General features: G+C 39.2%; 1 protein-coding gene across 13 annotated transcripts in view; it reads left to right on the forward strand.

Annotated features, from left to right (window-relative positions):
* The window catches only part of MAPK10 (mitogen-activated protein kinase 10), a 141,047-nt gene extending 132,215 nt beyond the window's left edge, over positions 1–8,832 (forward strand). For 12 of the 13 annotated variants that reach the window (XM_068187709.1, XM_068187708.1, XM_068187713.1 and 9 more), the window contains 3 exons: positions 952–1,015; positions 1,509–1,586; positions 6,583–8,832. In XM_068187709.1, coding sequence (XP_068043810.1) covers positions 952–1,015; positions 1,509–1,586; positions 6,583–6,725 — 285 coding nt within the window. In that variant the 3' untranslated portion in view covers positions 6,726–8,832. Of the gene's footprint in view, positions 1–951; positions 1,016–1,508; positions 1,587–6,577 lie in introns of all 13 variants that reach the window. The other variant, XM_068187719.1, reaches the window with a different exon arrangement.
* Positions 8,833–15,472: the final 6,640 nt, after the last annotated feature.

Here is a 15,472-nt window from a genome sequence, read left to right on the forward strand (position 1 = left end):
CTTAGTGATTCAAGGAAACAGCTTGGTAAATATGCATTTAATAGGAGGATGTTTTGAAGGGGACGCAATGGCAAGTGCCCAAGATGGAAGTCAGAGGAAATACATCCGAGCAAGAAAAGTGTTGTGGATCTTGTTTCCGTCTTCATTAGGTACTCTTTCCTCAGATGCTGGAACTTCTTGGTAGAAGGAAGGAGGGGAGAGTCTTCTGCCTTCCTTGGCTGCTGTTTTTGGCAGACAACATCAGGAGAGGCAATGAATATATGGCTTAGTTGCCCAATGAAAGCAGGTGTTCAGGCTCCCTGAAACTCTAGGTGCCTTTGTCTCAGTAAATTCCAGGATCTTTCAGTTCTCTGATGTTCCCATCAACTAAAAGAAATGCAATAAAATAAAAAAAATACCCCAAAACTTTCTGTCCAAAGTAAAGTTAGTTAAAAAAACATATACTGTAAATTTTGGTAATTTGGAATATGGATTAGAAACTGTGGCAGGGAGACTTAGTTAAAAATTAAGAGTTATTTTGGAAAGTTTGTATAGCAGCAAATCTAAAAAGCAAATTAAAAATTAATATGTTAATGTTACTACTAATTAATCAATACTGCTATTTGTTTGGTATTCTGACAGTACCTCTCTGCTGGTACAAATAATTTGGGTGTGGAGTTTCAGGGCTCAGTACAAGCACAATGACACTGTTGACTGGGGTTTTATTTCAACTGCAGCTATGCCTCCTTTTTAAGAAAGGAAAATAGAGAATTATGTTGATTTTTTCTACAAAAAGAGTTGACTTCCAGAAGCGTCAATCCCCTTAATATTCAAATGTGTTTCAGATGTTTTTGCATGTACAGGATGGATTGCAAAGAGAGAGAGGAGAAATTATCTTTAATTAAGTAATTATTCCTGATTATTTACACTATAACAGACAATTGACTAAACAGCTGTGTTTCTTTCCTGCAGCCTCCTCCTCAGATATATGATAAACAGCTGGATGAAAGGGAACATACAATCGAGGAATGGAAAGGTAATTGCAGTTTAGAATTACATGGGAAGGGGTCTTTTAGTGGCAAAATGGCAAAAACATAGCAAAAATATGGAAAATGTTCTGAGGGCTATCATTATCTACATAAGTTAATGTTAACTCAGGAGGTGTGGATTCCAGTGCTTCACTGAAATCCAATGATATCATCTGGAGAGCAGAATACTGTTCAGCAAGGCAATGCATCAGAATTTTAGCCACAGTAAAAGGTGCTGTGATATTGTGCTGCTTCACTTCTAGATAGTGCAGCATTAAACAGTTCTCCTGCTCTGGTTGAATCCCATTTGTCTCCATTCAGCTCCAAAAGGAGATGAGAGGAGGGGAATGGAAGAGAGAGGTCTTAGGTGAGTAGAGCTGTCAGACTTGGGAAGACAAGGCAGGGCAGACTTAGGACGCTCAGGGCTACAGCACAGTGTGGTAGTTGTTTTGTTCCTGATCACAGGCTTCTGTCAGTAACTGTCACAATTCTCTCTTCCAGAACTCATCTACAAAGAAGTAATGAATTCTGAAGAAAAGACTAAAAATGGCGTAGTAAAAGGACAGCCTTCTCCTTCAGGTACTCAGCCCCATTGAATGAACCTTGACATGTGTTCTGTACTGGCAAAGAGAGAATGGAGATTGCTGAAGGGCTTAGGCTACACTCGCAGTTATGCATGCCAATGAAGAAGTTTTTATGAGATCCAGTGCTTCTAATGGGTTGACCTTTATTAATTGTACTCTGGTGTCATGTTAATAGCATACTTAAAAAATGGTCTTCTTGCTATTTGAGAGATAGTTGTGCTGGTATTGTCTGTGGTAACAGATTATATTCCTCTTAGTGTGGAGGTTTCTCTCACACTAGTATTTTCATACTGCTTATGGGTAGATAACTGAACCAATACTTTGCTAATTGAAACAAGCAAAATTGGTGATGCTAGCACAAATTAATCTCTTGGACACACAACACTGCACACAAGACACCCCACCCCAGCCCCATATAGATGTCTGGTACTAATCTGGTAGTCTATCCTCTCAGAAGTCCAATCACATTAGAACAGCTGGCTGACAACACTTGACACTTCAGTGAGAAGGGAAAATTGTCTTCAACCACTGACTCTTAAAGTCCTGTCACCAAAAAAAAAAAAAAAAAAACCAAAAAAAAAAAAAACCAACAATTTTTTTCTGAGTAAAATTCACATCAGCAGTCTTTTCACAGAAATGCAAATTGTCACTGCCAGTACACAGAAATACATATTTGTGAAGGTACAGTTTCACTGGCAAACTCGAAGTGCCCAAATTTTGAGCACAGTGTTCCAGCCGTATTTATGAATAAAACTGCCTTTCCTCAAAGTATGATCATTTAACTCAGTGTTCTCTGCATATCTTCAGGGAGACTTTTTTTTTCACTCTCATTTTTCACTTTCTGCTGAGCCAAGGTAATGTTAGAACAAGAATGCATCACTAGCAACTGACAGGACAAGGGGAAATATGGCAATAATGAAGGGATTTAATAAAATGCTGGGTGGTGATGTTGCAGCACAAGCCCTGCACCTGGATTTTGACATGGATGAAGTAATATATTGGAAATAATCCACTGTGTTCTTGCCAAGTAGCAAAGAACAGAACTTGCAGATTTAATTTACTGAACTAATGGTGCCACCACTGAAAAGAAATCTGGGGCCCTAAAAATTATCTGATAAATCCTCATTCTTAAATTTTTCTCCCATGCAGAATTGTGGCTGCAGGTCGATTTATGAACAAGAAACACTGTAGTTGCTTTTTTCAGCAATTAACTACCCAGGGATTTCTTTGTCAATTTCATATTCTATTTTTGCTATGTGGAAGGTTTTTACTGTTTATGTAAAACATTTTCAAACATACAAAATTATAATTTTTTACCTAGCATTTATTCTGCTGTTTCCCTTTGACTGTTTTTTGAATGTTAGGCACCAACAAGTTCAGAAAATACTTCAAACTGATCTCAGATGAGGCTGTTTCACAAAACAGTAGATTTCCTGTTTTTCCTCACTTTGTGTGCCTGACTTAAATTTTCAGCTGAATGAAATAATGGAAGAAAGAGGTAAAACACCAGTTCTGAGCATAAGGAAAAAGAGAGAGACTCTGCTCATTGGTTGGTGTTGTTGGCAAGAATTCAAAAAGCTGAGATTTAGTGCTCTATCAATAATCATGGCAAGCAAGCTGGAGCTTAGTTTCTGTGATTACTTGATCAGAGTTTTGGGGGAGACTGCTGAAGCTGACAGCACCAGGGATAATAATTGCTCATGGATAGAGCCACTTAGAGTGCCTGTGTATCAGGGTGTCAATCTCTTTTCTGTGAAGAATTGGTTAGTGCAACATATCAGCTTGGAAACTCAAGTACCTGCCCCTCATGCTTATGTTCAATGAATAAAATCAACAGTGTCAAAAATTGTTCGCAGCAGAGGCTACTTCTGCCTGTCCAACAAAAAAGGGTTTCTGTTAATAGCAAACAGTAGCATTAAAGAAAAAAAAAGTTTAATACAAAGCTGTAGATTATTTAGAATTAAACTTAAATTCCGTCTGTACTATCTAACCTCCTCTCACACTCTCCCCTAGCCTTCACTACCCAGCTGTAGTTTCATACATAACAATTTCAACTGTCTTGTCCTTTCTGGGTACAGAATATAGTAAATAGCACAGATCTTAATGCAGCTTATTTTTAGCATTCCCTTTCTAGGTGAAAATGGATCTTTTATTCTTTGTTTCCTGCCTTTTACTTGCTGTCTGATTTGCCATCACCCAGGAAATACTGGACACTTTTGCTAGTAGGACACCTCTTCTGTCATGTGCAGACTTAAATTAAGCAGCTGATGGACTTGCCAAGCACTGTGACACTCGATACCAAGAGTTGCTATTTACACAATTTATGAGAAGCTGAACAGATCCCCAATACAGGCACTGGGCCTTTTTGGAAACTGCAAAAGCTGCAGCTCTCCTTTCAGTTTTTTTACCCCCAAATCTGTATCACTTCATAGCTGAAGTCTCAGAGGCACTTCCATTGGTGCTATTTAACAGCACTTCCCAAGACCCCTCTCAGAATCCCTTCTTCACAGCACACAAGCTGATGTGTACTTTAAAGGAGAAGCTGTCAAGGCAATAGCAGAGCCAGGAACAGATCCCAAGAGCTGTTTCTCACCTGCTCTAACCTTTAGCACTTTTCCTCAATCCTGCAGCCAGTGAGAAGCTTCCTGCCAAACAATAACTTCATAAATGGGGCTCTTTTTCTCTTATGAGTGCACCTCTGTCGTATCTGCACTGTCTCACCTGGCACACACCCCTCCAGGAGCAAACTGGTGTAGCACAGCAAATGGAGCATTCCTTACTGACTGGGACAGCTTTGTTTGAGCTTCTGAGTGGTACTGCCCAAGTCCTGCTTTGTGCTGCTGAGCTCTTTAATTCTGTCGCTGAGATTTAGTGTGGTTTCATTTGTTTTTGTGGATACTTTGTGAGTCTGGGTGCTTTGGCGATGCAGCAGGAGCTGTCACATCTATGCGTTGTGTCATGTGGAATTGTGCTGAAAGCTAGAAATAGCCATAAAAACGCAATTTCCAGAAACTCGTGGGCTGCACTGATACTTGCTGAGAACATCATAGCAGGGTTTATTGAGTTCAGTGGTGCTGAATCAGACAGAGTGTAACAAAATCTTCACCCATACAATTTCTGCAGCTATTTCTTCAGTTATTTTGCCTGGCTAAGTTGAGTGCCTGTTCATCAAAGAAAGCAACAGTTTGATCAAAAGTTGATTGAACCTACTGGAATTCTTTCCATTTTATTCTTAGGGGAGTATCCATGATTTAATGGCAGGCTTCTGCCCAGAATGGTAAACATAGAAAGGTAATATATTGTTTAGCCATTAGTACGGATGAATTCAGTCATATTATGACTACCCATAAATGCACTTGTCTTGACTGATTAGTATTTTCATAAAATGCCACATGATTAAATAACATGTAAACATGAAGTAAGAGTATTGCACTGAATGATGAGGTGCACATAAATAACCCTTTGAAAAACACATTTTCTGACAGAGAGGATGGATAATTGCTGTCTGCAGTCACCAGTCAGACTTAACTGAGATTGCTCTTTTTGCAGCACTTACAAAATTAACTGTTTTATTTTCCAAATGTATCAAGATAGTAAATTAATTTAATTTGTTCTGATGCCATAATGTACAACTAGAACAGCAGAAAGCAGCTCCCATCTGGAGCTCTAAATGTGAGCGTATCTGTCTCTGTTTTGTGCATATTTACAGTGGTTGTGTATAAAGGGAAGAAAAAGTTGAGGAATGTAGAATAGTGGTTGGAGGTATGATATGGTGACTTGTTTTCTCAAATTAATGTTTTTATTGCAAACTGGAAAGTGACAAAAATCCTTTCCTTTTACCCATATACATTGCCTAGGCTATAAAGACTACTTTTAATCTCTATATTAGGAATATATGAGTTGTGTAGTTTTACTAGATAATAGATGTTCATTTCTTGCCATTTGATGGAAATGAAAATCTGTAAAAGTTGGCTGAGCACACTTTTCAGACAGAAGAACGAAATGGCATCTATCTGCAGGACAAAGACCTGTGTCACCTGCCTAGCTGTAATTTCTAGCTATGCAAGATCACACAAAATTACACATTTTATTACCGTGAATATTTAATGGAAATTAATATATCCCTCTCAAACTGAAGACAGTGCTAATTTTGGTATAAAGAGAACAAAAAAACATTAGTGGAAAAAAAAATACCAATCAAACAGGTTTTTGCTACTCTGCAAACTTTAGTTTGAGCTGAGGCTAATGAGCAGTAACAGTTAAGCAGTCATAGATGCACCATAAATACATTCTTTACATGGCTCTGTATTTGTCATTCAGTTGTCTGAATTTATCAGACAGATAATTTCTGATAATATTCAGGGATGTGATGAATGTTCAGTTGCATTGATGACAATCTCAGGAAGGTTCATTCTTTATTTCATAAAGTCAAAGTGATTTTTGGAATAATGTCTGGTACCATCATAATTTAAGAGAGGCAAAGTAAACTTGGATGTACAAAAATACAGTCACAGCTGAAATCCTGGGCTTAGTTGCCTAATCCTTAGTAAGAGAAAGAAACCACTCCGTATTTCCACTGGGTGATATGATCCCACCCGCTCTATTAGACTGCCACTAAGAAAACTGGAATTTTATGAGAAGAATATGGAGGAATAGATGTGGTCTGGTTTTGTTTTGATCACACATTGTATGATCCTGACATGCCTCTAACTGTTGGGTGTTTTGGAACTCCAAGCGGGCTAGAATGAACTGGTGTGACAAACACTGTAAGAGCTATAACCTTTCAAAGCAGACTGGTGAGGGACAGAATTTCCTGGTAAGATATTTAATATTATCCAATGTCTAAAGTTTGTATGGGCCATTTCCTGCTGAGGCTTGCCACTGGATAAAATGGTCTGTGTACCACCAGGTAAGCACCCTCTGCTCTCTAACGCGTGACACCTTCTGGGGTTTCAGGTTTAATCACGTTGGTGTTCGTTTTCGTAGCACAGGTGCAGCAGTGAACAGCAGTGAGAGCCTCCCTCCATCCTCATCTGTCAACGACATCTCATCCATGTCCACGGATCAAACCCTGGCATCTGACACGGACAGCAGCCTGGAAGCTTCTGCGGGACCCCTCGGTTGTTGCAGGTGACTAGCCGCCTGCCTGCGAAACCCAGCGTTCTTCAGAGGATGATGGAACCTAGGAGGAAAAAATGATGGGAGCTAAGAGATGAAAAGAAAGAGAAATAAAATACAGAGATTTAAGTGAAACAAACAAAGAAACAAACAAACAAAAAAATATCTTTTCAGCCTGCTTCTCCTACAGAGTTATGTAATGCAGCTAAGCTCAAGTGTGTATTTAACTTATAGTTGCTCTGCTTTGGTCTTCTTCCAGTGATGCTTTGTGGGTAGGAAAAGGAAAAAAGGAACTGAAAAAAATCCTTTTTTTACCCCCTACTCCACAAGATGTAAAATGAATGGCTGCAAAACCAGCAACCTGCAACTGTCTTTTTCACACTGGCATGACAAGGTGTGCAGTAGCCACGCTCCACCATACGAGTGTGTATCTGCCTTCACTGTCTATTCTGCCATCTGCCCAGTGAGGTAGGCAGGGATCTCCATGCATTTTTCCTCACACACATACACACATGTGCCAACAGAATCCTGGCAGCGCATACAGCTGTGTGCCTGCACATCTGCACAGACACTTAGTGTGCACTCCACAACTATAAATGGCCCATTCCAGGCGAACTGCTTAACTACATATGGGATTTTACAGTACATATTCTATCTGTTTGCTCCTTGATGAGGTTACGTATACTGTATGAGGACTTGTGGAAGTGTAAATAACCACACAGAACTGTGGCTCCCTCAGATACTTGAAGATGTAGCATCAAATTTCTGCTGAGAGTTGTATATATATTTTGAAATAATAACCAGTTTTATTGAAAGAAGAAGCCACAGAGCTTCGTAGAAAAATGCTAGTTTGTGAATGTTAAGACTTGTTCTGATTTTTAGAGCAGATATGCCAAGATAATACTGGGTTAGAAGGAAGCACATGTATCTTTGCAAGCTACGAGGAACAAGAAAGAAGGGGTTTTATGCATGTCTAAGCCCAGAAAGGTATCAGTAAGCAACTTTTTCTGTCAATATTAAGTGAGTTATCATCTTAGGGCATAGATAGACTTGCTATTTTGAAATACATGTATGTTTGTAAATGAGAGGGTATGACAGGGTTGGGGAATAAGCAGACTATGATCAAAGGGACATGCACCAACTTGTTTTTATTTTATGTCTAGATCTTTATTAGGTTAGCTAGAGAAAGGATATTTGCAGCCTACTCCCTCTCAGTGTGTGTTTGCAGCTCAGAGGTTGTTTTTTCCCTTTTCATCATTCTCTTGCAGGCACTTCTGCTACTCAGAGAACAGGCATTCTATGGGGTGCTTTTGGCTCTTCATTTCCTCATGACAAATCAGTGGACTTCCCAGGAATTTTTAGCAGCTGTGTTACACAGAAAAGAACCACAGAGTGCATGGGTCTAGTTTTCCTACATTCTATCAGCCAAGGTTATCAATCAGCTCATGCACTAGCCTGGAAGGGTCGCAGCCAGGGGTCTTGGGCAGTCTGGACAAGTTCTGAAGAACCCAACAGTGACTGAATATCAAATTGAGTTTGCCAGGTAATAAAGCAGAGGATTTCCAGTGGTAAGTTACAGCAAGTGTTTTTAGTAGAGAATGACAAAATTCCACACAGAATTTCAGAGCCATTGAATATTTTTTCTAGCCAAAACAGCAATTGGCATTTTCCACTGTGAGGTCATCATTATCTGAGTTGGAAATTAACTCAAATCCAAGTCATCTGTCCTTTTACCAAAGTGTGCCATGTAAACTGAAATGAGCTAAATCCTACTCTAATGCTTTTCCAAATGCCAGAGAGAGAAACTGTTTAGACTATGTTAGTGGATATTTTAAATTCACTAATTCTTTTGTGTTCAAAACTCTACCAAAATAGGGCTGTTCCATTGGGTGGCTTACAAGCCTGCCATTCTGTGGTAGGAAAAAAAAAATTAGTATCAAGTCAGATTTTGTTCAAAGGGAAGAAAGAGAAGGAAAAAAATTCTCTCCAGGGTGGGGAGGAGGGGAGATAAAAATGAAGAGGATATAAAATAAAATCATACTTGGTAGGTCTGAGCTGTATCAGAATTGCTGTAGGAAGTGGGGATTTTTCCCTGGTTGTATTTTTGGTAGATTTTAATCAAATTTTTTTGAGAATAAAATTAGGTGGTTAATGTTCTAAGAACTCAGAGCAGTAATTGTAAAAGCAATAATTTACTACTGCTAAATATATTTAGCAATATTCTCTCTTAAGCCATGAAACAACAGGTCATTATTGAGTGATGTAACTCTCACTCCAAAGCCAATGATCATAAAAGTATTGAAAGGTTAACAGCAAAGCTCTGTAGGTATGTAGGCAATAACACCAAGGGTGACTTCTTAGCAATAATTAAATATATCTCCTCCTGATTTAATTCACCATAGATACATATTAATAATATTCAGGTAACTAGTATCTACTTTACATTCCTTATTGTGCACTATTTGGGTGTGTTTTTTAAGCAAAACTGAACTAAGTCTCATCGAGGCAAAACTGCAAAAATATCACCAGTGTAGACTGTAGAAACTTGGAGTAATCCCAGTTCATTGCCAGTGATGTTATGGCGATGTGGCATAGGCAATAGCAGAGAAGCCGTTTAGAGTAGATGGAGACTTATAAACCTCCCACATTTCATCTCTTGAGGGCAAATCTGTGCTCTTAGTCCCATGGTATAATTCAGTCCTGGTTGGGTTCATGAGTGCAGGGTGGAGAAGCAGTCACCAGAGAAGGTGTCCTTAGGTGGGCGCTGAATGGACTCGCTATTCCCTGATTCTGCTAAGCACCAGTGCTTGTTCAAACATCTCATGGAGACTTTAGGATGCTTACAAAAATTTAACTAGCGTGTGCTTTTGTCCTTTGCTCAGCAGTGATGGACATCAGCATGTGCTTAAGTGCCTTGCTGAAATGGGGCCTGAAAGAATTACTGCATCTCTTGTCCTCAAATCAGTCTCCTTCATGAGAAACTCTGTCTGGGGGAGGAGACTTGGAGCTGTCCACATTGGACACTAGAAAAAAAAGCCATCAATGAAGAAAAGTATTAGTTCTTTACAGTTCTGGTCCTTGTATGTCCAAACTGAAGTAGCAGGAATAGCATCCTTCATTTTGCTTTGTGCCAGGAATTCGGTGCTGTCAGCTGATACCTTACAATAACACATGTACTCTTGAATAAAGGATCATAGCAATGATGTTCTGAGGATGTTTTAAGGGGAACCACTTTTTTTTTCTGATTCTAGAAGTTTTGATGCCGTCCTCTTAAAGTCTGTTACCCGTTATTCCAAAATTTTGTTCAGCTTGATAATGATAGATTCTTTCCTTAATTTTGCCATTGTTCTTTTAAACCTACTTCTGCTTAACACATTACTAAATATAGTACTTTGGCAACACTTTTCACTTAATTCTCTGAGGTTTGCAGTTGTAAGCATCATTGCCACCAGTGCAGAAGTGAAGGAAATTGGGAAGCCAAAGATCTATGACAGATGTTCCAAGGTATTTAGGCACCATAGGGGGCAATCAGTGAGCCTCTGGCAGAAGTGGCCTAACTTACATCATCCTGAATGGCAGCTGGACACCTTGGCATTTCTGAAAATATGCCTCAGAACCTCTTGGAGTCATAAGTGCCTCAATACCCTCGGAAATTCTGTCCCAAGTGGCTCACCTAAGCCATGTATATAGACATCAGCAGGGTGACGAGAATGGCATGAGCATTATCTGTCAGTGACTGCTCAGAGCACTAGCTGCATTGAGATGGTAGAGAGGGAGATTGCTGCAAAACTTCCCTGCTTTTTTTTTTCAGATTAAGAACTTTGGGATAGTATGAGGAAAAAAAAGAAATAAGTCAGAACAGTTCTTAAAAGACCATCCCTCAATTTTCTTTCTCACTGCTGAGTTTAAATGAGGATGAGGCATTGATTTATTACAAGTTGATGCAAGGTTATGTATCTTTTCAATCCAAAAATTTTGGTAGTTTTTGAAAACAGTCTTCAGATACTGACTTGGTGGCTGCAATAGTATTTTGTGAGTTCTGACTATATTCCATTACAATATATCTTCAGAGAGTTCAGATATTTCAGTTGATCACTGTGATTTATTCGACTTGTATTGTGGTTGATGTTTCCCCCTTCTATCTAGAATTCCATGGCACAAATAGATTCATGAATCATAGCAAGTTTGCATTACATAAAACAGACTTATACTGGAGTGCAAGAATGGCAGTGTGTGAAAAAACCCACCAAAACAACCCTATAAAAATCCAAATAACAAAGCTACAGAAGGCCTGATCAGGTTTTTTAAGCCCTAATGCACTGATGGTTTTCCTCTGGAAATCACCAGTTCCTGCACAGCATTGGCTTGCGAAGGTTACATAAGACAGATGATCATGTCACTGTGTCACTCTTCCAAATTTATAAGCAATTTGGTTCATATACATTCCTTTATCCTCAGAGATATTGCTTTACTTTCTAATTCTGGGATAGCAATACTGAAGAAATTAGGCCTCTTGCAGTCTAGGTCTTTAGCGAATGCCTTTTGGGAATTTCCCAAAGTAGTACTACTTAACTGATTTGGATTGTATTCTAAATTTGTCAGTGAGCACCAGTGATTTCTTTTCCACCAATTTATTTTCTCATGAAAAACATGTTAATAGTATTTTTTAGAACTGCCTGAGAGAGTCACTTTTAGAAAATATCCCAAATTTTTTTAATTAAAAATGTGTTTTGAATATGCTGGAATTATTGTAAAATGGAATTGGAATATTTTAATTCAAAGACTCTTCTAATAACCAATGCTAGCTTATATATATTGCAAGCTTCACAGTAGTTCAGAGGACCAAAAAGTATTTTAGTTTCAGATCTATTTATTTCTATTCAGATCTATTTATATTTCTTCCTTCATGGTTATTTAGAGTTTAAAATTTTGTGTGAATTCAAACATGCAAAAACAAACAGACAAAAAAGGCATTTTGCAACAAACTCTGTGCTTCCAGGGAGAGCAATAGAAAGAAAACCTGCAGGGACCAATTAGTTTTCTTTTTAAAGTCTGAGCTAGTCACTCAATTTATGTTTAGGCTTTTTTTTTTTTTTCTTTACTCCTCTGTGTGTGTAGGGAAGAGAGGGTGCTCATATGGATTTTTAGAACCTCGGTTCCACTTGTGCTTGATCCCAGTTGTCAGTGTGGATAAAGAGAGGAATTGTAACATAATCACACATCTTCAAGAATCTGATGGCTGTGCTTATTTGAACTTCCACCACTTTACAAAGGATACAGTTAACTAATTGCAAGCTCGAGGTGATCTTTTTCACACACACATACACACACACACAAAAAAAAAGAAAATCATTGTGCAGTAGGTTTGAGTACCACATGAATATGTAATTGTCTTAATTAGTAAGGTGCTTGAGGTATGCAGGGGAATGGTGAATGTGTCATCTTCACCAATGAGCTGGAAAACCAACCTGTCCAGTGGAATTTAGTGGAATCTTCTTAGTGTATTAAGAACTTGCCAGTGGGGCCTGATTTTTCTTTGATTTTTGTTGTTGGTTTGCAGTTTTTTTAAATAACGATTGCAAGAAGTGAAATGTTTAAGTTAATGCATGTTCAGGCTCGTTGGCCTATGGCAAGTTTGAGTTTTAAAGAGGGTTTGATTTGACAAAAGAATGTTGAAAAACTTCAACTGAGGCTAATGGTGCCTTTCTACCTGAGAGGGAAAAGCTGAAAAGCACATATTAAAGGAAGACACAGTCAATTTGGGAAATAAATGTATCCTTACCATGCTTATCATTTCAGACAGGTCTTTTTTGCTAATTTTCACTGAACAGGGCCATTCTTGTCTTCTGGAAAGCAAGATATTTATATTGTAAATAGTTGTATGGAATTATTTTTTTTTCCTTCCTCTGTAACTAATATGTAATAATCCAACACACTATTTCTGTTAAAAACTTTTACAATAAGGCTGCTGTTTGCCTAAATATGGTTGACCTCTGACTTTCTCCTGAGTCAGTCACGTGTTGCTAAAGGAGGGTGCTGGAAGTTTCAGTGTACATATAGAATCGTGTATATTTAGTAAATTGGGTAAGTGGGACTTATGGCCAGTATACATTAAGCCACAACAGTAACAAAGCTCCAGATCTTAACTAGCAAAAACAACTGTTCACCTTGCCATGTCCATCCTGTAATAAGATCAAAGTTGCACCTGCCTGTAGTTCTGCATGATCAGACTTCAAAGTATAACTAACAAGATCTGTAATGTATCAGTGTTGATCAACGTAGATGTAAACAAGAAAAAAAAAGAAAAAAAAGAAAAATCAAAAAAAAAAAAAAAAAAAGAACAGAAAAATTAAATAACTTGACCAACAAAAGAAAATCAGCAACAGCTCAGTATCAAGACTGGAAGATGAGACATGTCTGATTTTGTTGCACAGTTATAACTGAAAAGAACAACCGGTGTCAGTCAGCATAAATGGACTACAGTAAGACATTTGTTAAGGAACCAACATTATTTCCATACTGTTTTGTTCTTACCCTGTTTACTTTGAGTATCTGTTGTTCCCTGTGTGTGGCACAGGGGAGAACAGGGCCTCAGTGATCAGCGTTTTATGGGTCAATGTCGCATTAATGATTTCCGATTTCTGTTTGCTTAGCAATTACTGAACAAAGAAGGGACTCTCATGTTCTCCCATTTGTCAAAAGGAATCCTGTCAGAGCTTCCTCATGAGGATACTCTTCTCACTGCTGTCCTGACTCCTGTCTGGTGAATGACTTTGCAATGTTCCCAGGAAAGAGCACAACGCAGCAGAGACTGCGACCAAGGGTTCCATTGCAGGCGCGCTGTGCGTTGTACTTTCACGGGGGCTCAAAGTCACTCGGGGACAGGACTCAACTGAAGTATGGTATGTACTCTATGCATGATGCCTATATCACACCTTTATGACCTTATAGTGGTAAAACTGATGATCTTTACAGATGTGGATTTGGACCATCTTTTTTTTTTGGAGGAAAACTGTCCTTATCCCACAAACCACTCGCTCCTATCCAGAGCAGCTAAATGGAAGTTAAAGAGGTGCAAGGGCCTTCTTGGGACCGTGCCCATGGGTGAATTTCATGCTGTTTGAATGTGATCTTGCCAAAAAGCCTGTATATCTAGCAGGGGAGACTGTGACTGTCCTATAAGGAGTGTTTGTGTTGTTTACTTTAAAACAAGCTTTGCTAATTAAAGTAGTGTATTCCGGAGTCTATTTGAATGGCATGAAGGGTATCAATGAAGAAGGTGGAAAGAATGTTCCGACAGCTCTCCTGGCTTCTTGTTTCTTTTCCTTCAGACCTTTCTAGGGGACACAGATAAAGCAGTAAACACATGGACGTTGCCAGGATTACTGAAGTCAATGCTGCTTTGTGTGGGCTTTATTTAAGAAGCATCTACAGCACTACAGAAATGTAAAGGTATCTTAAGACATATGAGACTCAGACATTTTGTCTTTGAGTAGCTTTGGAGTCTATTCCTCTGGCTGACTGCCTAGGAATATTGGAAGGGGTGGGGGAAACGTCATTCTTACATGACTGGTTAGAATGAAGAAAATCTGCCAAGTAAAACCTAGTCCCTCTCCCAGCTCTTTCCCCATTAAAAAATGTAAACTAAAATCAAGCCAACAACAACAAGCCCAGAAGAAAAACAAACAAAAAAAACAATCCCCAAGCCCCCATACCAATTGCAGAGTTACTATTTGGAGACTGATTTTTCACAAATTTAAACACACTTCACTCTAGATGAAAAAAAGAACGAATAGGAAAGACATGCTGTCATTTGGAAAAGATTGCTGATTTTTCAATTCTTGCACAAGCTAGCTCTGTCCATAACATTTCCAAGCAAGTCAAACCATAATACACAAAGGACATTTTAATATTTGGATTTATCATGTAGAGAGATGAAAATTAAAATACCAAACAGCTTTCTGCCAAAACAATTTGAAGGCAAGAGCTGCAGAAAAGGATGAATTAAAGCACCTTGTAAGAACTGTAAGGAAAGAAATTCTTGTAGCTGTTGGTACTTGAATGTTGTTTCAAGCCTACTGTGCACAGTTGTACTCTTGTATTGGCTTACTATTCTTCTCCCAGTTCATATGTGTAGAGATTGGCCGGGCTACACGATCTAATAGAAACCTCTGATTTGCAGTGGCTGGGGAATTTTGGCTTTGTGATTCTTGCTGCAAAATGAGGGGGACCCATTTCATATAGGGACCATCTTTTTTGTTTTACTGGGTACCTTCTGAAACAATTGAAGGGTCATCTTTTTTTGAGAGGTTTGCCCTTTTCAGAAGGAACAACTTTTATGGCCGTATTTCAGTGATTTATACATCATGGAACCCAGCTCTGAAGCTGTAAGTGTGATTTAGCTCCCCACAGGCCCGTGTGCTGGCCCGAGCACCCCGCGTGCACTGTGAGGCTGCAGTGGGGCCTGCGGCAGATCCATGGATCCGTCTGTGTGGAAGGAGATCGAAGTGCCTCTGTTAAACCCCCCCCCACCCCCAAGATCTCTGCTTGAGGCAAACAAAGGGGATGAAGGTCAGTGACCAGCCCTGCTCTCTGGCTGATGGACATTTATTTAGCACGGTGCCGGGAGGCCCCTTTGGGTGCACTGAGACCAGCCCATGGTGCCCTCGCGGCACGTGCTCTGCACGTGGCGAACTTCCTGGTTTTATGGCAGAGGTGAAATTTTGCTTCTCCTGTGGAGCCCTCTGCTGAAGACTGTTCAGT

This window comes from Anomalospiza imberbis, chromosome 4, assembly GCF_031753505.1.
Source record: "Anomalospiza imberbis isolate Cuckoo-Finch-1a 21T00152 chromosome 4, ASM3175350v1, whole genome shotgun sequence".
NCBI classification, from domain to species: Eukaryota; Metazoa; Chordata; class Aves; order Passeriformes; family Viduidae; genus Anomalospiza; species Anomalospiza imberbis.